Below are 25,489 nucleotides of genomic sequence, written 5' to 3' on the forward strand. Positions count from 1 at the left end.
ATAAAATAAATAATGGCTCTTAGACAGGTGGTACGAATATGAATTATTAACAGTGATAATATTTCAAACAGTTAAAGATACGTGACACCGCTTCAAACAGTCAAAAGGTACGTGATGTAATATGATAGTGACAGAGCTTCAAACAGTGAAAGGTACGTGAAGTATTTTGAGAGCGATAGCGTTACAAACCATTAAATATTGACCTCTGAAGATGTGACGAAGAAAACAGATAAGATTTTATCTAAAAAGCGAAATGAATTTTTATATTAGGATTTTGAAAGCATATGTTCTTGAATACACCGAACCACATCGTTTCTCGATATATTAAACCTAAAAACAATTTCGTAGAGACTTACCTCAGTGCTCTTTCAAATGAAATTAATCCGATTGCACTTAAATTAAGAATGAAGATCCTGAACACAGGGACGATTGGTGTTATGATGGAATTATTAGTAAGAGAAAGACGTGATGAGAAATTATTCTACGACAGAATAAAGGCACTGAGGGAACTGATGCTATAAAGCTACAAGAAGATGAAGGCACTATGATGACTGATGTCATGATAAAATTATCAACAGGGGAAAGACGTGATGAGAATTTTATTATGTTACGATGTGGTTTTATATAATATTAGGACATGGAAAGAACTGCTTTCACGACAGTGTTGTTGATAAGATAAAGAGACCGAAAGGACTGACGTTATGAAGAGGTTTTAATAAGATAAAGACATTGAAAAGATCAGTGTTAAGAGGAGGTTTTGATTAAGATAAAGACATTGGGAAGACTGGTATTAAGAGAAGATTTTTGTTAAGATAACGACATTAGAAAGACTGGTCTTAAGAGGAGGTTTTGATTAAGATAAAGACATTGGGAAGACTGGTATTAAGAGAAGATTTTTGTTAAGATAAAGACATTGAAAGGACAGATGCTTTAACCGTTACGAGGAATGCCGTATGTTTTAAATGATTTTATTTTCTAAAACAAAACAATCGGTAGAAAGAGAGAGAGAGAGAGAGAGAAAAAAGAAGATATTCGTTCTTATATTTATTCGAGATTTATATGAGAGAAACATATTCCTATACATTGATTTACCTCAACAGTAGGGATAATTACTAAATCTATTAATCAGTCATTTAAAAGGCCAAGCATGTCCAGGTGGTTAAGGTACTTGACTAGTAATCTGAGGGTCATTTTAATCATACCAAATATGCTCGCCCTTTCAGCTGTGGGGGCGTTATAAAGTTACGATCAATCCCACTATTCGTTGGTAAAAGAGTAGCCTAAGAGTTGGCGGTGGGTGGTGATGACTAATTGTCTTCTCTCTAGTTTTACACTGCAAAATTAGAGACGGGTAGTGCAGATAGGCCTCGTGTAGCTTTGCGCGAAATACAAAACAAACCAAGTCAAACCAAGAAGGTAAAAAATGAATACATGGTACTGAGGGCAGAGCTAGTAAGGCTACCTGCCCTTTCCCTTAATTTTGAATATAACAACCTCCTATCATCAACTATCCACGCTCGGGACTCATTGTCACTTTTATAACTCGCACACATGGAATGTTTTTGGTATTGGGGAAATTCGAAGCCGAGTTGCCACTTCGAAATCCAGAAATATTATCGTATGATCAACCTGAGCCCTCACAAGCAAAGCGTGAGAATGAAAGTTAGTATCAACGTACACAAAGAAACATCAGGAGTATTTATATTTTGATAACCAGATAAACAACAGGAAATAAAGATAAAATGCTTGTATAATACGAATTTTCATAGTTTATTACAAGTTTGTAAGAGAATAGATATTGTTGTATCATGATAATTTCCATATGAATTATATTAATTTTACGAAACTTTGACGGTTTAGTTTGTTTATATTGTATCAACATCACAATAATTTAATAGTTTGGTATGTTTATATTGCATCAACGTCAATATAAACGAATAGTTTGGTTTGTTTATGTTATATTAACATCACTATAATTGGATAGTTTTTTTGTTTATATTGTGTAAACAATTAATAGTTTGTATGATATAAATGTCACAATAATTTAATATTTTTATTTTTTGTGATATTATATCGACATCACAAGAATCTAATGGTTTGAATCTTTTCATATTATATCAAAGTGACGAGAATTTAATTCAGAAACAGGCGACCCTATCACTGTTTCGTGACTTTTCAGACAGACGGTAAACTAAATAATCTCTCATATTACAGTAGCCAATCAAACTCCTGAACTTAGTTCGTAAAAACCAAACAGCAAAAAAACAAATACCCTTTTTCTTATTTTTTCATCATCTGGCCGTAAGTAACGTGTTACTCTCGACCTCAGTTTCTCACGGGTGAGTCTTTCTCCAAGACGTGTAATTAACTCGCCCATTTCACCTGTCAGGTTGCGTGACAAACTTACCGTTTACCAACCGTTTTTTCTGTCTGCCAATTTTAACGAAAGCTGAAACGGATTCGAGGTACAGGTTTTTGTTTATTTTTTTTAGAGATGGCGGGCTTAGCTACATGTTCTTAACCCTAATACTACAAACCGCGCACCCTGGCGTTTAAACAATCTAGCCTTTGTTGTGGTAACAGAAGCTTTGAGGCCCGAAAGAGAAAATAAAATGAAACAGTAAGAAACTTTAAATAATCGTATGAACAGAAACACAAACTTTTATGTTTGCTGTCCCAAACGTGAAACTGTTTTTGATGAGCTGTTTCGCAAGATGCAGGTGGTGGGTGGAATTATTTGGGATGTAATTTATTTCAGTATCGTTTAGTTAATAAATATCAGCAGATGTCTTGTTAAGCATTATTTAATCTGTGTATGGAATATTGATTTCTCATATTCTCTTACTACTATTCGTCATTTCAGAATCCTCAAAAAATAAATCGATAACCGCATGTATGACTTTGGTGTTGGAAACCGTAATGGGTCATCGGTAATGCATAGTAGTTTGTTTTGAGAACGTTAAATGAAAACATATATTGGTTAATCAACGGCTAACAAGTGGAGTATGTTAAGAAAAACGTATTTTAAATAACGGCAAATCTCTCTGACAAACGATTCCGTTAAACAGCTAATCTAATTATGTTCCCCACGTTCTTTAAGCACGTGCGTCATAAAGCTGTGAAATTTTGTCAGGAAACATTATTACTTTTTATAAAAATTCAGATACGTTGTTTCTTGAACAAGAAATATTTACTGTTTACTCTATAAATGACGTTTTGTTGTAGAAAGTTTACACTTTTCTTATTTCGTTTTATTTCAAACTTTTTGATCGACAGTGCTCGAAGGCCTGGGTACCCGCTTATAGCCTATAGAGAAGATAGATAGTGTGTGTTTTTCTTATAGCAAAGCCACATCGGGCTATCTGCTGAGCCCACCGAGGGGAATCGAACCGCTGATTTTAGCGTTGTAAATTCGTAGGCTTACCGCTGTACTAGATAGTCAATAGCACCAACTGCCAGCTGTTTGTTTGCTTTTATAGTGGGATTTCATTATTAAACTAACTGTGGGAACTAACGTTCCCAAAGTTGTTTGGCAACGGGACGTGAACCATCAACCCTTGGAATCACAGTTCGAGTACGCTAACCACTAGGCCACGCCCAACCCAGTTATCTATCTCTCATTTAACACGCGCTGTTCTTTTTCACTTGGAAAAAGATCTGCGCCTCTTTTTTTTCCCCCAAGTATTATATTACTGTACAATAATGTACAAGGCAACACCAGCGGTGAAACGCGTAGAAAAGTTCATTGTTTGTATAACAATCATTACACGTTTCACACTGAGTTTTAATAAAACATTTAAAATAAAGAATACCATAATTTTCTTGTTTAGGATATTTATTTTAACCGATCTAGTTTTCATACTGTAATTTTATCTACATGAGAGTGAGAACTTCATATTTTAGAAACAGTTACAAAATGTAAAGATCAGTATCAAGAATAGTATTTGTTTGGATTTTTTAGAGCCTCTTATTTATTAAATTTTTTGTTCGGAAGAAGCTCTTTATCCATTAAGTCAATTTGTTTCTTCTATTGATCATCGCTAACTAATTACAGTCAAGAAAAATTATCCATTGAATAAGAGAGACTAAGTTTTTTGATCAATTTGCTCGTGCCCATCTTTCAACAACGAGACTGTAACCATTAATCACTGAGCCTTTGTCACAAGCTACTGTACAGGAAAAAAAAACTTCTTCAAACGTGTTCAGCTTTTTAGTATACGGTATTAATCAAAATATCCACTTTGCTTGTCATAAGTTTGGTGGACTTTGGAAATATATAATGGTCTAGTTTCAACACTTAATGCACTTAGATGATCACTTACTCTCGAAGGAAAAAATGGACACAAAATCGTATGCTTTTCCAAAGAGTTAAACAAGTCAAAGTTAAAATATGTAGAGCGAGAGATATAAATCAGCGTTTAAAATTCCAGCATTAGAACAGTCAAAGAAACACATTTCTTCTGCGACTTCTTTATTCAACCCACAACATGATTAGATTTAATTGCCATTCATAATGTTTCTAATAGAAACAAAGGCTGTTGTTAAAATCTTATATTTTTTCCAATACTTTTGTTGTTGTTATCATTCGATCTTAAGAGGTAAAAATGGAAATATTTTTTTAAATCTACATGCAATATTAAATGAAGTTTTCTCCATAGATGGAGTGTATTACAGAAAATTATATAACTTTAAGCTATAAAAATGTTTAAAAAAGCTGATAGAATGTTTGGAGTATTCGTTGAAAGAAATTTGTCTTCATCCTAAACGTCCAGAAGATATAGCTAGTAATTATTTTCGAGAAGGCAGAAGGAAAATGTTTGTTGTAATTAATTAATTAAAAGGTAATGAAAGAAACATTTTCTATACAATTGTTTCAAGAAAATGCGGTGACCATATTTGGATAATAACGATTAATCTACGACTGAGTCATCATATAAGTGTCGATGTAACATTATACCATCCATATCTTAATGGCGGGTTTTACATTTTATGTATCGTTAGCTTGACCCCGACTGAAGCAATCAATAATGAAAGAAAAGTCTAAAAACTGCGGCTAATGAGCATTCAGAACTTTGTAGGATTCAATAAAAAGTTTCTTAACCTCTCACTCTGATTGGGCGTTTAATTAGACTATCTTATTTTGGTTCTTTCAAACTCCAGCAATAAATTACCTGCAAACTGAACCTATGACTTTATAACATTCAAAGAGCTTGACTCAGTGACAAGTGGTGACTCGAATAATAGATTTATTTTTCCTAAAATATTCAAATGTTTTATAAACAGCAGGTATGTTTACTCGAATTCTTCACAACTGTGGAAGAAATTTACATTTGGGAACATACAGCAAAAACGAAAAGAAAAAGTGTATATTTTTTCTAAGAAGTTTAACTTCTTTCTTCATGAGATTAATTTTTATTTCCCTTATGAAACCCAATGACACATTAAGTTTGATAACAAGGGGAATTTAAATTAGATTAATAATTTAAACTAAGCAAACTGAGCTACAAAGCATAAATAACGTAATTAACAACATCGAATACCTAGTCATGTAAAAAATGATAAAAATATTCCCTTCACTAGTACCTCTAACAGCTTTGCATCTGGAGGGGGTTATAGCCACAAGCATGTAACCCTAAAGCGTTGCATATCTTTCTTGAGGTGGACGTACAAATACTATAAGAACGATAAATGAATACATGTATATATAAGGTTCTCATTAGTAGTGAGACAAAGAAAAGTGTTTAAAATCTAGTACGACGTAAATACTTTAAAACTTTGATTGTCGTCTCAACAGTTTTGAAATATAAATAAAGAAAACTTTTGTTATTGTTTAATAATTTTCAGCATTTGTATCTTGAATAAAATATGAAATAAAAAAGTTGATACGCTCCCTGGCAAAGTAGTTGACGAATCCCATTTCTTTCCTGTTTAATTGTTGTTAAATGGAAAATGACACAATGAGATGTGCTCATCATGGGTATCGAAATTCAATTTTTTAGCTTTATAAGCCCTGAAACTTACCGTTCGGACGGGAGACAGGGAGACATAAAGCTGTTTTGTACTGCTAGAAAATAAATTATGGTATTTGTTTGTAACTAGTTATTTCATTGAGCTGTTTATACTGGTATAATTGTTAACCATATATTTTTTATTTCAAATTTATTCGAAAAACATCTATAAATAATCTTATAACTAACAAATAACATCCTCAAGATAACGAGCGTGTAGATCATTAATAAATACGTTATTAGATAATAAAATAATAAATACGTTATAAAATAATAAATGTGTTATTAAATAATAAAATAATAAATATGTTATTAAATAATAAAATAATAAATGTGTTATTAAATAATAAAATAATAAATATTTTATCAAATAATAATATAATTAACTAATATTTCCTTTCTAGCTTTTTATACAATGTAAACTTATTAATATATATTTTAATATATATTATTTATCTCATATATATTTTATTATTGTCATGTACTGTCTGAATACTATATACCACTTAATCAATACTGATCTGACATGTTTATATCTAAAAATATCTCATTTCATTGGAATATTAATATAAATATATTTTCTAAATATTTCATTTTTTTAACAAGTTTTAATTTCCCTCTTTCTTTAGCTCTTATTTGTTATATTAATTTTAATGTTTGACATATTTGAGTATCTTTAGAATATCTATTTAATATTTTGTGTATATAAAATTTATTCAGCGATAGTATATTTCAATTTAGAAAATGTAATTTAGTATGAGCATACTGTGATTATGATAAAATACACCTGATAATATTTTATTTTGTAACTCAATTAAAATTCTTAAACTTGTTAAACAGCCATAGTAGTTGGTGTCATTTATAGTATTGAATCGAACTGAACATCATAGTCACATGCATGACATTTTACGACAGACTGGTTTAAACCACTCTGTAAGAGTTACGATGTTGTACAAGCGAATAGGATAAACCATTCTATCACATTTACGACGTGTTTTTTTTTTTTTAAATAATGTATTAAGTCATTCTATCATTGTTACGACATTCTATAAACGGCTGAATTAAATAGTTCTGTCACAGGTACAATGTTATATAAGCAACTGGGTTAAACCATTCTGTAATAGTTACAACGTTTTATAATCGATTGGTTTAAACCCTAATTCAATAGCTACAACATTTTATAAACGACTGGATTATACGCCTTTTTATTAATTACAACCCTTTTAGTGTAATTAAAATTAACTAAGTTAACCTGATCTTTTATAATTACAGTTTTATATGCTACTAGATTAAACCATTCTGTCACAGTTAGGACATTTTGTAAACAGCTGAGTTAAAGCATTTTGTCATAGTTACGACGTTTTATAACAGACTGGATTAAAACATTCTGCCATAGTCACGACATTTTATAAACGACTGGGTTAAACCATATTTTAATAGTTACGACATTTTAAAGACGATTGGGTTAAACCATTCTGTCAGTGCTATGAGAATGAAAATGTATGTACCGGCTGTTAACGTAAACCATACAGACTGTATGTACCGGCTGTCAATGTACAGTGAGCAGAATATACAGGGTGTCCCAAAATAACGTTTACACTCTTTGGATCATTATAACTTGCCTTGTTTATTGATTTTAACAATGAAACAAGATACATATGATAGCCAAAAGATTTATTTAAAGATTTAATACTGAAATCAAGAGAAAAAATAACAAATAAAATTCTTCCCAAGGAAAACTCTCCTTGGTTGAAATTGTAAAATGTCACAATTTGCTTGCTTCACTTCAGGTGTTAAAATTGAAATCCGTTCTGCTCCAGACACATCTCATAACGGGAAGAAATGGAAGTGCACACATCAAACACCATCTCATCTGGTATTAAAGCACATTGTTCTTCAATTGCAACTCTCAATTCGTAATTGTTGCCCTTTTTGTGCTGTAAACTTTGTCTTTCAGAAACCCCCACAAAAAGAAATCCATGGGTGTCAAACCTGGTGATCTAGCAGGAAATTCTACACTTCCTCTTCGTCCAATCCATCTGTCTGGCATAGATGCATCCAGATAAGCTCCCACATTGCGATGGAAGTTGGGAGGAGCGCCATCCTGCTGGAAGAAACACTATTATTCTCCAAATTGTTCTTGGATGCGTGGCATGGCAAACTCTTGTAGCATGTTGAGATAATTCAATCCTGTTACGGTGTCTTGGAAAAGGAATGGTCCGATGAGTCCCCTAGCGGACAGACCACACCACACAGTCACTCTAGGCAAATTCAAGTGATGTTCCTCTGTAACATGTGGATTTGCTGTTGCCCAGTAGGTGCAGTTGTGTCGATTTATTGAGCCATTCAGCTTAAACGTTGCTTCGTCACTCCAAACAATTTTGAGTGAAAATTCATCATCGCCTGCACATCTAGCAAGATACCGTTCACAGAACTCAACCCTTCGATCAGGGTCATCTTAATTCAGAGTGTGAACAAGCGATGGGATGAAACTTTTGAATTGGGAACGCTTCAAAATGCAATGAACCCTGGATATAGGGATACCTGTTTCACGAGACAGTTGGCGCACTGATTTTCTTGGAGAATTCAGAACATTATCAATGACCTCTTGCTCTCTTGTTGGGCTTGTTGATGATCTTTTTCGACCGGAGCGACCCTTTTTCATATGGTGGAGAGTTCCGTGTTCATCAAACTTGGCGATGATGCGTGAAATGCTGGGGCGAGATGGCGCATCCATATGGAACTTTTTAATAAAACGTCTTTGCACTTCAGTTTTGATTTCGACTTTCCAAAAAGTTTTCAGAATGAATATTTTGTGCTCGATTGTAAGCTGATTATTCGCCATCCTTGGACATAAGTCAAATCTGAAACAAAAGAAACGGTTTATTAGCTATACACAGTCAAAGAGTGTAAACGTTATTTTGGGACACCCTGTACTTATCGTCTTTTAACTTTTAGCTCTGGACACGTTGTAAAAGTATAGTCTGTCCTTTTATATGGTTTAAACAGATAGACAAAGTCCTTACGATCTCTTATATCACTGGCTAGATGTATTCCATCTGTTCATCAGTTCAAAATAAAGAAATGATATACTTGAAGTTTTAATTATGTATACCTGAAGTTTAAATTATTTCTACCTAATATTTCAGTTATTTATGCATGAAGTTTCAATTACTTGACCACAATATTTAATCTTGATTAATTTTAATGGACTTTCTTTTAATATTTACTACGGGTAATATTTTACTTATTATGTGAAACTGCAAACTGAAATATCTTAAAATTAGGACTTATCCAGTCACGTTTATTTTGGTAACTGGTTCAATGCTATTTCATTTTTTCAACTTAGAATTATAAATTCCTTGCACTTTCTGCCAATGTGAAACGTTTAAAAACGAAATTTATGTGTCTTATACTATCCTAGAAGACTTTTGATGTATTGATGCGACGAGGGCCAATTTTCTCAAGCTAAACGTAGTTGTTTGGAGAACTCAATTATGTTGGAACGCTTAGTTTCTTTCAACGATACCAGAATAATCAAGATTTATGAAGCTTAAAAACATACTCGAAAAAAATAAACTAGGGGGCGTAGTTATATTGACATATGAGTAAAAGTTTTTCGACTCGATAGAATACAGAGAATGATATGGTTCAATTTTTTTCTCTACATCTATCTTTCAACCCTATACGATAGAATGAAAGAATCCGAATTTTAACAGAGTGTACATAAACCCCTATATTCAAAGGAGAGACAATAAAAACTTTGGGTTACGTATGTTGGGGAAAGTTTGAGAAGTTTGATATCTAATCACAAAAAGAGTTCAACCAGAATTTGGGATTTAATTTGTGTAGCTATAACTCTTGAGATGTCTGGAATTTCACGAGCACTCGTTAACTACTGAAAATCAAGAATCAACTTAAAGGGTCACGACTGGTTCGAATTTCCATTATGTACATTGTCTGCGACAGAGTGATTGTAATTTAATTTGCTCTGGTAAAACAAAACCAGCAAACAAGGCGAAATTGCTGAGTACGTAGAAGCTTTCGACGTTGTCTTTTCTAATATCACTTAGACGAAGGCCTTAAACATGAGACTGTACATTGTGATATTTGCAGCTAAAAAAAAAATCGTATAATTTGAGGAGGGTTTGTCTTTCCAGTAGTAGCAGTGACGAAGAATAATACATTAAATAATAGAAACGTTTAATCTATTGTAGCTGTCACATAGTTCATTTGATTGCATAAGTGAAGCCTTAAAACAAGTGCCTAGAAGAACGGTTAATGCATTTCGTTCTGCTCCAGAATTTTAATGGTGTACTTAATGCCAAATCACAAAATAAAAACGGACTCTGGATCAGTAACTGTTACTTCCACTTTTATGGATTCTGTCAGGAACAATACGAAGCTTGTTACAAACGTAAAGGAATAAAAAAGTCATTATTTGGTTCAGGACTTTGTGGTCGAACAGTCATGATTATACAGCATTAAAGAAACGTCAGGTTTTTTCGTCCACGTGATTTTTCAACAACTTGTACGATGAAAGCTGTAGTTGGTCGATCTCTCTTCTTTATTCTTTACTTTTTATCTTCACGGTCGAAGACAGAATATTAAATGCTCTCTTCAAAATATGCTTACGTTTTATTTTTGATATACATCACTGATTCAAGCGGATTGTCCGCACTTGAGTCATGTCTGATTTTCTTCGAGAACATTTTTACAATACAATATTTCACTCGAATTTCTTCAGATACTCCCAAACTCATGTTGACCGTCCTGTTATATAGAATGTCGAAGTTTAAAGTATAGAACATCGCTTATGAATATTATATTTCTGATCGGTAACATTGGTCTATACAATAAGGCTCCTGAAAGTTGATGACCAGTAGCAATAAGGCTAGTTTGAAGAGTTTGGGATACTAATAAAAAAGGAGTGACGTTATTGTGAACGGATAAAATAGTTTAAAAATTGAAGAACCAGAAAGATTCTTCTACCTGTTGTTATTAATATTAGCATGTTTAATATTTCTACTTTAGCTTTCGATCGAGATATGACTTGTTGTTCCTTTATTAAAGCTACCGTATACTTTTACCGAGTGAGTAAAAAAAAGTAAGGCACAGTCAAACTTCTCAGATTTCAGTAAAAGTGAGACCTGATAACATTCTATTGACCTCAGTAAAAATTAGGCCTGATAACATCCAACAGATTATAGTAAATCTTAGGCCTAATAACATTCAACAGGCCATGGTAAAAGTTAGGCTTAATAAGTTTCATCACAAGTAGACTTGGCAAGATTCAACGGACTGTAATTAAATTTAGGCTTCATAAGATTGAACAGACCATAGTAACAGTTACGTCTGGTAAGACTCAACTTATTTTTCAAATTATACTACGTCACAACCCAGAACTTTATACAACAATAAAAGTTTGTATTGAAGTTTATACGAGTAACTAAAATTTCTGCATTACTCAATGATAGGAAACAGAAAAGGTAAAAATCGATAATAAGTTTAAATTTGAAAGGACAGAACATTGAAATTAATTTTATAGACTTTGAGGTATAAATCTAAATATATATCCGTTAAGATAATTTCTGGACACCGTGATGCAATAATTACATTAAAAGGGTGACCCGATACCACAATCTGACTTTATAATCCGATTTTCATAAAGTAAAGCGATTTTTTTACACGTGCACCGATATTATTAGAGTTCTGACATGTCTACGTTAAAACAACGTTGACGTATTTATTCTTGGTTTCAGTCTAGACAAGAACAAAAATCATATCTCGCCAAATGGTTCGATGCATTGTATGAATAAGCCATACAAGATTTAAAAGATTGAAAAAATAAAGAAACATGGAGAGTATGTTACTGGGAATAAAATTATTAAGATTTCTTTGAGAAACATAAACCAACCAGTCAGTGGGGTGGAGCGGAAGAAGGATTCATGCCTGAAGAACTTTGTATTTTATCCGTTAGAGTGTAATATTCACATTAAACATGAATTCCCTGTACAAACACTCTAATCCGCCATGATGCCCACTTCTATGGTATTCATTAATTCCGTATAAAGTTCTGGGTTGTGACGTAGTATGGTGTTCTTTCAAAACTGTAATACTGGCAGTCATATGATACAAGTAACATGATATAAGTTATAAGATACAACTAACATACTACAAGTAATATGATACATGTGATACGATACAAGTTAGACATCAGCTATAGCAGAATGCGGTTTAATCATTTTAAAACTCCAAGCTATCTATGTAGCGACTCTTATGGTTTATCAAGCAACATGTTCAAATCTTTAGACAACTCTTTGAAGTTGTTGTGATAATTAATTTATTTCCTCCAGGTCGAGAGTATTCTGTCACGAGTTTCGTCGGTGACAACGTTCTTTTACCCTGTGAAGTAGATGTTGACACATGTGGAAGAGTATATTTCATCACTTGGACTAAAAATGTTTCCAATGACTGGGAGAGAGTGTATCTGTACAGTGCCAATTTCGAAACAGCTTTAGGAGATTTAACGAACCCAGACCGAGCTGGATTTAGATTGGAAAATAATTCTGCTTATCTGACGATTCGTTCACTGCTCTATGAGGACGAGGGTGTGTACAAGTGTGACGTCACCTACGTAAGGGGAAAATGTCCATCCCTATCTTTTATCAAGTTGAACACCTTAAGTAAGTACTTTATTTCTTCCGTTATATCTCGAGGTTTGTTTGTTTTTTATAAGTTAACAACATATGTCGGTTATAATAATACTCCTCTTTCACCCGCGTTCTATTATTAAAAGGCAGGAACTGTATCTATTTACATATTAAAAATGGCTGTAATATCCATGACTATACAAAATAGGAGCTATTTTAATGATCCACGTCTAGTCAAAGAATACAGTTTGTGTCTCTGTGATGTATTCCGTTTCACTGCCAAACTGTTTGGCTAAACAGGAGTGGTTTCCATGGTAACTGTTAGCAGAAAGCTTATGGTTTTCACTAGAGATAACAGTCAGTAATGAAGAAATACATTTATAAAGATTATTATTTTCCATTTAAATTTTTAAACCTCGTACAGAAGTAAATAATTTATAATGTAAAATAAAAAGGACGTGAGATTTGATTGTCGTTTAATGCCGAATCCATGTCTAAACAAAGTAGACGTAAGTTAGGGCCAAATAAGGTTTACATTAGATCAAATTATTAGAGCCAAATACGATTTACATTAGAGTTTGTTCTTAGAGACGAATGCGGTTTACATTAGATCGAGTTCTTAGAGCCAAATACCGTTTACACTACGTTGTTTTCATAGAGCCAAGTACAATATATATTAAATCAAGTTCTTAGAGCTAAATACGATTTTCATTATATCGTGTTCTTAGAGCAAAATACTGTTTATATTCAAGTACCAATGCAAAGTTAACAAATAAATGACTTTTCTTGACCAAAACTTAGGAAGTTAGAAATGAAATTAATTACTGATGACGTAAAATTGTATCTCCTTTTTTGTTTGCATGGATAGTTCACACGATTATCTATCTAGATAAAGCTACGATCAGTTGCATAGTCTGTGTTATTGTATAAAATCTGTAGCATCGGCAGTTTAATTAAAGAAAACACTTGTTAAAAGAAACGACTTTTTAAAGCCTAGTATTTCAACAAAGGAAAGTTTAATTAAAGATAAACTTGTTAAAAGAAACGACTTTTTAAAGCCTAGTATTTCAACAAAGGAAAGTTTGATTAAACAAAACGCTTGTTAAAAGAAACGACTTTTGAAAGCCTAATATTTCAACAAAGGAAAGTTTAATTAAAGAAAACACTTGTTAAAAAAACGAATTTTTAAGCCTAGTATTTTCAACAAAGGAAAGTTTAATTAAAGAAAACACTTGTTAAAAGAAAGACGTTTTTAAGCCTAATTTTTCATCAAAGTACAGTGTGACTAAAAGAAACTCTTCTCAATAGAAACGACTCGATACAGCCTAATGTTTTCAACAAAGTTTATGGGTTCACACTAGTGTTTCCAACGAAATTTATGAGTTCACATTTTCCACTGATTAAGATACTCATTCTCCGTATGTTGCCAGATGACAATAAGAGTAAGAGAAACGTATATTATTTCATTCACCTATCCACATACCTATAGAGACAGAGGTTAATAATGGAAGACCATTAAACGTTTTGTAATGGCTCTCAGAATTCATGGATTAGGGTAAGGAGTCGCAACTAGCACGTGCAACTTTTAGAAACATTCAGGAAAAATTTGTTATTGACAAATGAACGGTTCATTGAACCGTCTTCATCACACAAAAAAAAATTCATTTAGACCAGCTAACAAAAATACCCAGTAAATATTTTATATTACTCAGGACAAAAATCTAAAATTCGTAATTTCTAAATAATGTTCAACTCTATCAAAACATAAGTTACGTAAAACAATGTTTTTAGAGCAGTTATGAATGACTATTTAATTCAGGTATAAAGGCGTTCCTTTATATTGGTTTATTTTGGGTTTAAGTTGTTGTATAAGTAAGGCTTCTTTAATTTTGCGTTTGTTTATGTTTGTTTCTTTATTTAGTATTTGAGTGTTTTCTATGGTTATGTTGTATTTATTTGACTTGCAGTGTTCGAAAACGTGTGAAGGTGACTTTTTATGTTCTTTGAATCTGGTTTCCATTTTTCTACTTGTTTCTTCAACATAGAAGTCGTGGCAGTTATCACATTGTATTTTATAAATAATGTTGGTGTGGTGTTTGTCAGTGTAGCATAGTATAGACCTCAGTTTTGTGCCTGGTTTTTGAATAAATGTGGTATTAACTGGAATGTCATTTTGTTACTAGTTTTTGCCAAATCTTGGTTATTTGTTTGCTGACGTTGGGAATATATGGTATGCAGCATTATATGGTTTCGTGATTTTTTGATTCGTGGGGTATATTTACTTTTGTTAGTTGATTTTGCTTTTTGTCTAGATGTGTGCGTATGATGTTTTCTACGGTTTGTGGAGAAAATTTGTTGATGTTGATAAAGTATTGTTTTATTTTGTCTAATTCATCGTTAATTTTATCTGGTGAGCATAGTTTTATGGCTGTGTTTATTTGGTTTCTTAGTACGTTGAGTTTTTGTTTTGTTTCATGTGCTGAGTCCCAAGTTATGTATTGTCCAGTATGGGTTATTTGTCGGTGGATTTCTGTTTTGAATTGTATGTCGGTTATGGTAATTTTGAGGTTAAGAAATGATATTTGATTGCTTTCTTCCTGTTCACATGTGAAGTTAATGTTGGGATGTATAGAGTTGATGTGATTGAAAAAATTAAGTGTGTGTTCTGCAGATCTAAATCCCGCAACCGTGTCATCTACATATCTGTGCCAGTATAGTGGTGGATGTAATGCTGTGTTAATTGCTTGTGTTTCAACTTGTGTCATAAAAATATTAGCTAGAACTGGTGATACTGGGTTGCCATGCTTAGGCCATTTGTTTGTATATAGTTGTGGTTGTTGAACATGAAGTTTGTCTTTATCGTGGTGAATTCTATGAGGATTGCTAATTGGTTGCTTGGAATGTCTATAGTTGGGTTAGGATCTCGGATATAGAGTTCTAAGGCTATCTTGCAGGCTTCAGTGGTTGGAACTTCTGTAAAGAGGGATATAACATCGAAACTAACCATTAAGGCTTTATGATTAAGTTGATTTAGATTAGACTTGAAATTAAAAAAGTCTTTGATGAATGAGCTGGCTGATGTTACATATTTGGAGAATGCCCATGCTATGTATTTACTAAGATTGTAATTAAACGATTCATAACGTCCATATATGACAAATTTTATGTTCAACAACCACAACTATATACAAACAAATGGCAACCCAGTATCACCAGTTCTAGCCAATACTTTTATGACACAAGTTGAAACACAAGCAAATAACACAGCATTACATCCACCACTATACTGGTACAGATATGTAGATGACACGATTGCGGGATTCAGGTCTACAGAACACACACTTAATTTTTTCAATCACATCAACTATACTCATCCCAACATTAACTTCACATGTGAACAGGAAGAAAACAATCAAATATCATTTCTTAAACTCAAAATTACAAGAACCGACACACAATTCAAAACAGAAATCCACCGAAAAATCACCCATACTGAACTATACATTCCTTGGGACTCAGCACATGAAACAAAACAAAAACTCAACGTACTAAGAAACCAAATAAACACAGCCATAAAACTATGCTCACCAGATAAAATTAACGATGAATTAGACAAAATAAAACAATACTTTATCAACATCAACAAATTTTCTCCACAAACCGTAGAAAACATCATACGCACACATCTAGACAAAAAGCAAAATCAACTAACAAAAGTAAATATACCCCACGAATCAAAAAATCACGAAACCATATAATGCTGCATACCATATATTCCCAACGTCAGCAAACAAATAACCAAGATTTGGCAAAAACTAGTAACAAAATGACATTCCAGTTAATACCACATTTATTCAAAAACCAGGCACAAAACTGAGGTCTATACTATGCTACACTGACAAACACCACACCAACATTATTTATAAAATACAATGTGATAACTGCCACGACTTCTATGTTGAAGAAACAAGTAGAAAAATGGAAACCAGATTCAAAGAACATAAAAAGTCACCTTCACACGTTTTCGAACACTGCAAGTCAAATAAACACAACATAACCATAGAAAACACTCAAATACTAAATAAAGAAACAAACACAAACAAACGCAAAATTAAAGAAGCCTTACTTATACAACAACTTAAACCCAGTTATGAATGACTGTTTTTTGTTGTTTTTTCTGTCACGTTGTCCTATTCTTATAAAATTCTCGAAATATGCACCATATAAATACAATATATTTAAGGTTTAGCAACATCTATTACCGACTTCTGATTGAGAGAGAGAGAGATCCTAGGTTAAAAACGAATTGTTGATATTTTTGTCCTCCGGTGAGACAGTGGTAAGTTTACAGACTTACAATGCTAAAATTCGGAGTTCAATTTCTTTCGGTATACGCAGGAGATAGCCAAATCTGATATCTGCTTTAAACAAATAAAGATAATTGATGTTGACTTTACAACATATTTATGATACCTTTGGAAAAATAAGGTATAACAGAATACACAGAACAACGCCAATACTGTAATTATTTTGAATACTTCGAGATCTTAAAATCAATAATTCACTTTTATATCTATTATGTAGCAACTTTTTGATATAGACGATCTGGTCCGTTTTCTACTAAGATAATTAATAAGTTGTTTCAACTTTATCTGATAGAGATTAGTATATACATTTTCTGTACAACAATCTACTTGCTGTTTATATAATCGAAACATAATAAAGTAACTCATATTTATATATGTCTACTATTCATGTTGAGTTACTGCGTTTTGTAACACAAGAGTAAGTGCTTTTTGTATTGTGAGTGCTCTACATTACTTGACTAATTGTAACAGTTCTTCTTATGGGGAATGAAAATGTATATGGAGATGTAGTGTCAATACACAATATGGAATATAAAACCTTTTAATCTTAAAATTATAGATTAACAAAGCTTCTAATATTGAAGTATTGACAAATCAAAACATTATTTAAACTTGTCATTTTAGTATGAATTAAATGTATGGTATATTATAATATCTTAATTTAAAGCTTAGTTAAGATCAGGAATATGAAACTTATCATTTCATTATCAGTTTAAAACTAGGGAATATTCGTTGCTTGTCATATAAGAGAAACGGCTGTAAAGGAAATTATTCCGAAATATTTGTCGCTTGAGGTTATGAGTATTATTAGTATTATATTAAAAGAAACAGTTGGTAAGGGAATTATCCAATGTTATATGTTAAGCCGAAAAATCACTATTTGCTACACGAAGTCGTTAAAGTGATATTGTTAAACAAATATACTGTATATTTCTTTGCCTTGACTTTAATAGCGATTTCAGAAAAGGGTTTTATAAAAGTAATGTAACATAGGACAGATTATTTTTAGCTACTGCTGAATATAAAAAATGATAATTTAAACGGTCAGATTCTAGCCTAAGTTACTTTGAAACATAATGGCAAACACATCAGTAATTCAGCTATATATCGTCATAAGCTGACAATAAATCAATAACTGTTGCTATTATGAGAATTAAAGTTATAATCAGAGCACAGAAGTGCAGTTTCATGTAAATCAAATGCTCCTCTCAGTACTAGTCACTAATATGCGACATCATTTCGGATTTCGAAACAACGATACGTCAGTTTTCGAGGAACATTTGGGAATTGTTTGCTGAAGTGTCGTTATAATATTATTGATTTATCTCAATAACACTTCATAATTATGTATAAAAGTAACTTTCAAGAAACATGGCGGCTATAAAGCATTGCTCTCACGAAGTACTAACGTAACCAATTTAATATTATGGAGAACCAGTGTTTAAAAGTAACTTTATTAAAAGATAGTAAATTAAAAAAAAATACACAGAGCGCCCTCTCATGAAATAATAATAAAAAACGGGTTAATATTATGGAATATCAGCGTCAATTCTATACGTGGAGTGATTTTATTTACACTTCTCTAGATTTTTTTTTCGTTTCAACCATTTAAGTACTAGATAATGAACTAAGTAAACCATATAATGTCTCGTCGATTTGATAAAAAGAAAATCCCTGATTTGGATCATTGTGAAATGGCACTTCGTTCAATAGCAACCCAAACGTGGATAGAATCTGATTTTTTTCTTCGTTAGTATATTAAACATACTTCATCAAGAGAAGAACTGTGCTCATTTGAGGTTTATTCTAAACAGGATAACGATACGATAATGTAGTTCAAAGTCTCATATCAAGTACTGTTGTTTTTGGTATTATATTTGTAATATTGTTCGTGTATTGCATCCGTCGTAAAATGTCTGATGCATTGTACGCACTCACTAAGGTTGTCATTATTATTGTACAGATTATAATATGTATAATGTATTATACACTATCATACAGATTATAATATGTACAATGTATAATACACAATTCTACAGATTATAATGTGTGTAATGTATTATATGTTGTCATACATATATGTTTAATGTATCATACATTATCACACAGATAATAATATGTATGTATTATGCATTATCATACAGAATGTAATATGTACAATGTATTATATTATTATAACATGTGTAGTGTATTATACTTTATTATACAGATTTGAAAATGTATAATGTAATATACATTTTTATACAGATTATTGTGTTTGTTTATGTTTTCTTTTAGCAAAGCCATATTGGGCTATCTGCTGAGCTCACGGAGGGGAATCGAACCCCTGATTTTTGTGTTGTAAATCCGTAGGCTTACCGCTATACCAGCGAGGGGGCTATACAGATTACAATATGTAATATAATATTGTAATCTGTATAATATATTGCATACTATCATACAGATTATAATATGTGTAATGTATTATACATTATTATACACATTGTAATGTGTGTAATGTGTTATACATAGTATAGGGATTGCAGTATGTAATATAATATTGTAATGTGTATAATGTATTATATGTTATAATAAATATTATAATATGTATTATGATATAGTAATATGTACAATGTATTGTACATCATGATACAGATTGTAATGTGTATAATGCCTTACACAATATGATACAGATTGTAATACGAGGGCTGTTCAAAAAATACGCGGACTGTTTGAATTGCGCGGCTCCCGTTGGTTCCAGGGAAATCCGCTTGGTGTCGCTAGGTTTGCACAGATCAGCTGATTACGACGCCATTTTCCGATTGCAGATATCTTCATTTGTGTATAAGCTACGCGGTTTTAAGTGAAGTGCGATTTTTTCGTTTGGCGGATTTCAGAATGAATGACCTGAAGGAGCAACGACTTGCTGTGAAATTTTGTGTTAAACTTGAAAAATCTGCCACTGAAACTTTTGCTATGCTTAACACGGCTTACGGTGATGTTGCTATGAATCGTACGGCATGTTTCAAGTGGCATGAACGTTTTAAGGATGGTCGACAGTCCATTGAAGATGATGAGCGTCCTGGACGTCCTTCCACGTCAACTGACGACCCACACGTCGACATAATCAACATCCTGGTGCGGGCAAATCGACGTCTGACTGTCAGGGAACTTGCTGAAGAGTGTGGGATATCAGTTGGACATTGTTACGAGATTTTCACCGAAAAATTGAAGATGCACCGCGTTGATGCGAAATTCAGCCCTCAGAACTCGTGAGTTTTTGGCCAAACACTCGATCACTGTTCTTCCCCACCCCTACTCACCTGACCTTGCTCCTTGCGATTTTTCCTTGTTCCCAAACTCAAAAGACCCTTGAAAGGAAGAAGATTTGAGACGATTCCCGAGATTAAGGCAAATGCGACGAAGGAGCTGGAGGACATTACAAAAGAGGCGTACCAGGACTGTTTCAACAAGTGGAAACACCGTTGGGATAAGTGTGTGCGTTAGGGAGGAGAGTACTTTGAAGGGGTCCCAGACCTGTAACTTCTAAATAAAGTACATTTTGTTTTATGATGTCAGTCCGCGTATTTTTTTAACACACCTCGTATATATAATGTGACATACATTAACATTCATATTTTAATATATATAATATACTCTACGTTATTATAAAATGTAATATAATATTGTAATACGTATAATATTTTAAGATGTATAATGTGTTATACATTATCATACAGATTGTAATATTTATAATATATTATATATTATCCGACAGTTTGTAATATATGTAATATATTATACATTATGAAACATATTGTAGTATGTATAATATATTATACATTATTTTTCAAATTATAATATGTAATGTAATACTATAATATGTTTAATGTATCATACATTATCATACAGACTGTAATACATAAAATTTGTTATAAATTATCATACAGACTGTAATATGTATAATGTATAATACCTTTCGGAGTGGATTCCTATACGCGGTGTGGGGATCTCCGAGCTAAGATTCTATTCTTTCAGTTTACTTCCCCTAGGATCTTAATATCCACCCACGTGTTTGCCGTTCGTGGTGATCCATGAAGGGAAGGAGAGGATCCTGATGGTTTAGGGGTTCAACCCTAACACACCACATTGGCCTTGAATTCCTGTAGATAAGTGGCTTTGAGGTGGCTTCCTGGGTCAATCGGTTCGTACACTTGGGCTAGGGTTAATCAAGTACTAATGTTAGATGTTCTCAACAGGCGTTGTGGACATTGTATCTGATGCTGGTGTTTGAGTATAGTGCTCATAAATTCCTGGCGTTGCTACAGTGTCCTTGTTTGACATTGTAGTGCGTCCCCTCGTAGAGCTCCATGGTAGGTAGGATTTAGTTGGCGCCGAAGCATACTTTTTATTAAGAATCCCCCAAATAAAATCTTAAATAAAATAGCGAAAAAAAAACAGTCCATTAGTCTTGAAGATTCTGAGCAGCAATCTTCCATTTATGTAACACCTGTACCTCATTTTCTTATATTACATTCTCTTTCAGACAAACAGGGTAAATTCATCTCTTTTTTTATTTAGAAGAGACTAGAGGGACTTGCTGGCTTCCAAAGTTAGTCAAAAACCTTCGCTCTGGTGACATATTGGTGGAACATCCACATCTAAACACAGTGAACTTTTCTTGCATTCAAAGGTGATATCGGAATATACCTATTGAGGTTACGCCCCATGCTAATTTGAATTCGTCACAAGGAGCTATTATTGAGAGAGATTTGAAGAACATCCCCGAGTCAGAGATTCTCGCTGGTTTCTCCAAACAAGGAGTTTCTGGAGTGAGACATATCTTCACTCGCAAGATGGAATTATAATGCTGACCAATGTTTTCATTTTAGCATTTAAATTACTGCATCCACCTGCCACAATCAAGGCAGGTTACATTAATTGCAAAGTACGACCATACATTTCAAACCCTCTCAGATGTTTCCAGTGTCAGAAGTTCGGTCACTCAAAGACATCATGTTGTGGTTTCTTGGCGTGTGCTCGTTACGGTGGCAAGAATCACGATGCCTATGACTGTGAAACGCACCCTCATTGCATCAATTTCAATGGTTTTTAACCGTCCTACTTTCGTTCTTGTCCTAAGTGGTTGAAAGAAAAAGAGGTGCAGCGTTTGAAAACGATTCATAACATTACTTATTCTGAGACTCAAAAGTTACTGTTCACCACTTCATCTTAGACATATGCTTCTGCACTTCATTCCTGTACTACAGTGGGAGTGCAGACTGATCTCTATGTGCCTCCAAAATAATCATTCTCAAACCATATGAAAAATCTTTTGACCTCCATGGTTAATAAAGTTGATGAATCAACCAACGTCAACAACCATTTCTGTCCCTAACATTCAATCCAGCAAACCCCAATATCCACTTCCTTTGGTTCCATGTACAGACATTTCCTAAGGTACATCATTTTATCTCAACCCAAGATGAAAAACGATCATTCACCCACGTTCTCAGTCGCTGGAATCCTCTTTCAACAGCAAAGACGTGGCTAATCGACCCAGGGAAGGATCCATAGAGGTCAACAGATCTCCCTTGAATAAAGACAATAAAGAAAAATATGTGGTTGTAAACAGAATGACTCTCCATCCAATTCGTCTACACATAAATAAACATGGCCATTTCGATACAATGGAACAGTCGAGGTTTACGTTCTAACATGGATGACATCAAAGCACTGATTGCTTCCTACCATCCTTATGTCTTTCCTTACAGGAAGCATTTCTGAAACCTGCTGATACAGTCACCTTTTGGCAGTTTTCTTGTACAGAAATGACAGGTTGTGTAACAGGTTGATTGCATGGATGGTTGGCACTGTTGGTTGATCAGCAAGTGCCCACACTGTCCTAACCACTCTATATTCTCTTGGAAGTCGTAGCTATCCATATTTCCTTGGGTTGTATCATCACTATTTTTTCTCTCTACCTGTCTTCTGAAGAGACTTATCATATATCAGACCTTGATGCTCTCATTCAACAGTTGTTATCTCCTTTTTTAATCCTGGGGACATTAATGGACATCATCCCCTCTGTTGATATTGATGATAGGAGTCACCCCATAGAGTATATGATCTCTGATCACAACCTCTCTCATTTCAATACTGGTTCTTCTACTTATTTTCATGCACTTAGTCTTTTATTGCTATTGATCTCTCAGTTTGCTCCCCTTCACTATTCTTCCACTTTTCATTGAGGATTGACAATAACTCACAAGGCAATGATAATTTTCCTATAATTGTGAGAGAAACTCACCGTGGTCGACCCCCGTGCCCCGGTGAAAGCTGGGTCAAGCCAACTGGCCCTTTTTCACTGCTCTCACAGAATTTGATCCTGTCATCGTGTGTAAGCCATCAATAGACGACTGTGTGACAGCGGTGACTGACTGTACTGTACAATGTATTCCTAAACCCTCGACATGTTTTCCTCGTTCATGTTGGATTCTTGCCTGCTACATGGCACAGAAGGCTCAAAAACGGGCCTGGGATACTTTTCGTAGATATCCCACACTCTCGAACCGCATCGTTTTCCAATAAGCTCCCTGCACATGCTTGGAAGGTAAGACTAAAAAGTCAGAAGGAATCTTGGATTAAGTTCCCAACCAGCATCTCTTCTAACACCAATTCCAAAGTCATATGGGACAAGATTCAGAAGGTCAGTGGGTAAAATAATTCTGTCCCCATTTCAATCTTGCTCTTTGATATCCGGGAAGTAGCTAATACCCGGAGCGTCGCCGATACTTTATGTGAACAATTTTGCAGGGTGTCTAGCACTTCTGCTTCTTCCTCCATTTTCTCATTTATCACGAATCGGGCAGAGGGGTCACCTCTTTCCTCTCAAGCTGATTGTCTCTATGACTATAATCGCTTCTTTACACTGGTGGAACTCAAACTTGCCTTTGATCAATCTGGAAGTACATTGGTTGGGCCTGATGATTTACTCTACGAGATACTGCGCTATCTATCTCTTTCTTCTCTTGCTATTCTTTTTATTGTTTCTAACTGAGTCTGGCCGGAGAAAGGCCCGGCATGGCCAAGCATGTTAAGGCGTGCGACTCGTAATCTGAGGGTCACGGGTTCGCATCCACGTCGCGCCAAACATGCTCGCCCTTTCAACCGTGGGGGCGTTATAAAGTAACGGTCAATCCCACTATTCGTTGGTAAAAGAGTAGCCCAAGAGTTGGTGGTAGGTGGTGATGACTAGCTGCCTTCCCTTTAGTCTTACACTGCAAAGGGACGGCTAGCACAGATAGCCCTCGAGTAGCTTTGTGCGAAATTCAAAAACAAACAAAGAAACTGGCCGGAGAATGTTTTTCGAGATGCCTGACGCCAGGCTATTGTCTTACCTTTCTCTAAGCCTGAGAAAGATCCCAAGTTTCCTTCAAACCACTGTCCAATTGCTTTAACGAGCTGTCTCTGTAAGACCTCAAAGAGGATGGTTAATGTTCATCTCGTTTGATTCCTAGAATCAAACACCATCCTCTTGCCCACCCAACACTTTACCGTTGACCATCCGATTCGATTTGATACATAATAAGGGAAGTCTTTCTCGAAGCACAACAAATTATGTTAATATTATTTGATCTTGAGAAGGCTTATGACACCATATGGAGGTATGGCATTTTGCAAGATATCCATTTATATGGGTTACGTGGTTATATGCCCATTTGTATTAAAAACTACTGACCCTGGAACCACTTCATGTTCATTCTCACCCTGTTCTCGCTGATATTCAAAATCGACTTTTTTCTCTTTAACATATACGTCCATCAAGTTTTTCTCAATACCAGGCCATGTTGGTATTCGTGGGAAGAAGCTCGAAGACACCGCAGCTAAATCTGTCTGCTCTAGTGCTATCACTGCTGTGCCTGTTCCATAGATGTACTGTGGTCCTGTATTCAAGACATGGCTCCGTGTCAGTTGGCAGTCAACTTGGAGTGGGCAAGGTGAAGTCAAGCTTTTCCAAATAAAACCCTCTATTGGGCTTTGGCCGTCTTGCTTCCGTTGGAATCGGAAAGAGTAAGTTGTACTAAGTGGACTATGCACTGGTCACAGTTTTTAACTCATCGTTTTCTTTTGTCTGAGACAGATGCACCAACGTGTTGTTTGTGTGATACTCAGGTCACAATAAGCTACATTTTACTGTCTTGCTGTCATTACGACTCTCAACGACGGCACCATTTTAAACATGTTTTATTGCAAGGTTATTGCAAGTGTTATTGGTGATGGTGACACTGTCCGTCTTACAAATGTTTTTAGTTTTGGAAAGGCCATTAACATCTTTAACGCCATTTAAGTTTTTAATTTATAAATTAGACTTTTTTTTTAAATATGATTTCCTTTTAATAGTTAAAGTACAAGTACTTCCATAGGAAATTAGAAAATGGCCGTGACGTCAAATTGCTCGAGACGACGACTGAAAAGATCA

At 34.1% G+C, this 25,489-nt stretch overlaps 1 protein-coding gene across 1 annotated transcript in view; it reads left to right on the forward strand.

The window, feature by feature from the left end:
* LOC143227134 (uncharacterized) overlaps positions 1 to 25,489 on the forward strand; it is a 66,781-nt gene that overhangs the window by 38,461 nt on the left and 2,831 nt on the right. The window contains exon 2 of the mRNA XM_076458641.1: positions 12,365 to 12,694. Within this exon, the coding sequence (XP_076314756.1) occupies positions 12,365 to 12,694 (330 nt within the window). The remainder of the gene's footprint in view (positions 1 to 12,364; positions 12,695 to 25,489) is intronic.

Source organism: Tachypleus tridentatus, chromosome 9 (genome assembly GCF_004210375.1).
Source record: "Tachypleus tridentatus isolate NWPU-2018 chromosome 9, ASM421037v1, whole genome shotgun sequence".
Lineage (NCBI taxonomy): Eukaryota > Metazoa > Arthropoda > Merostomata > Xiphosura > Limulidae > Tachypleus > Tachypleus tridentatus.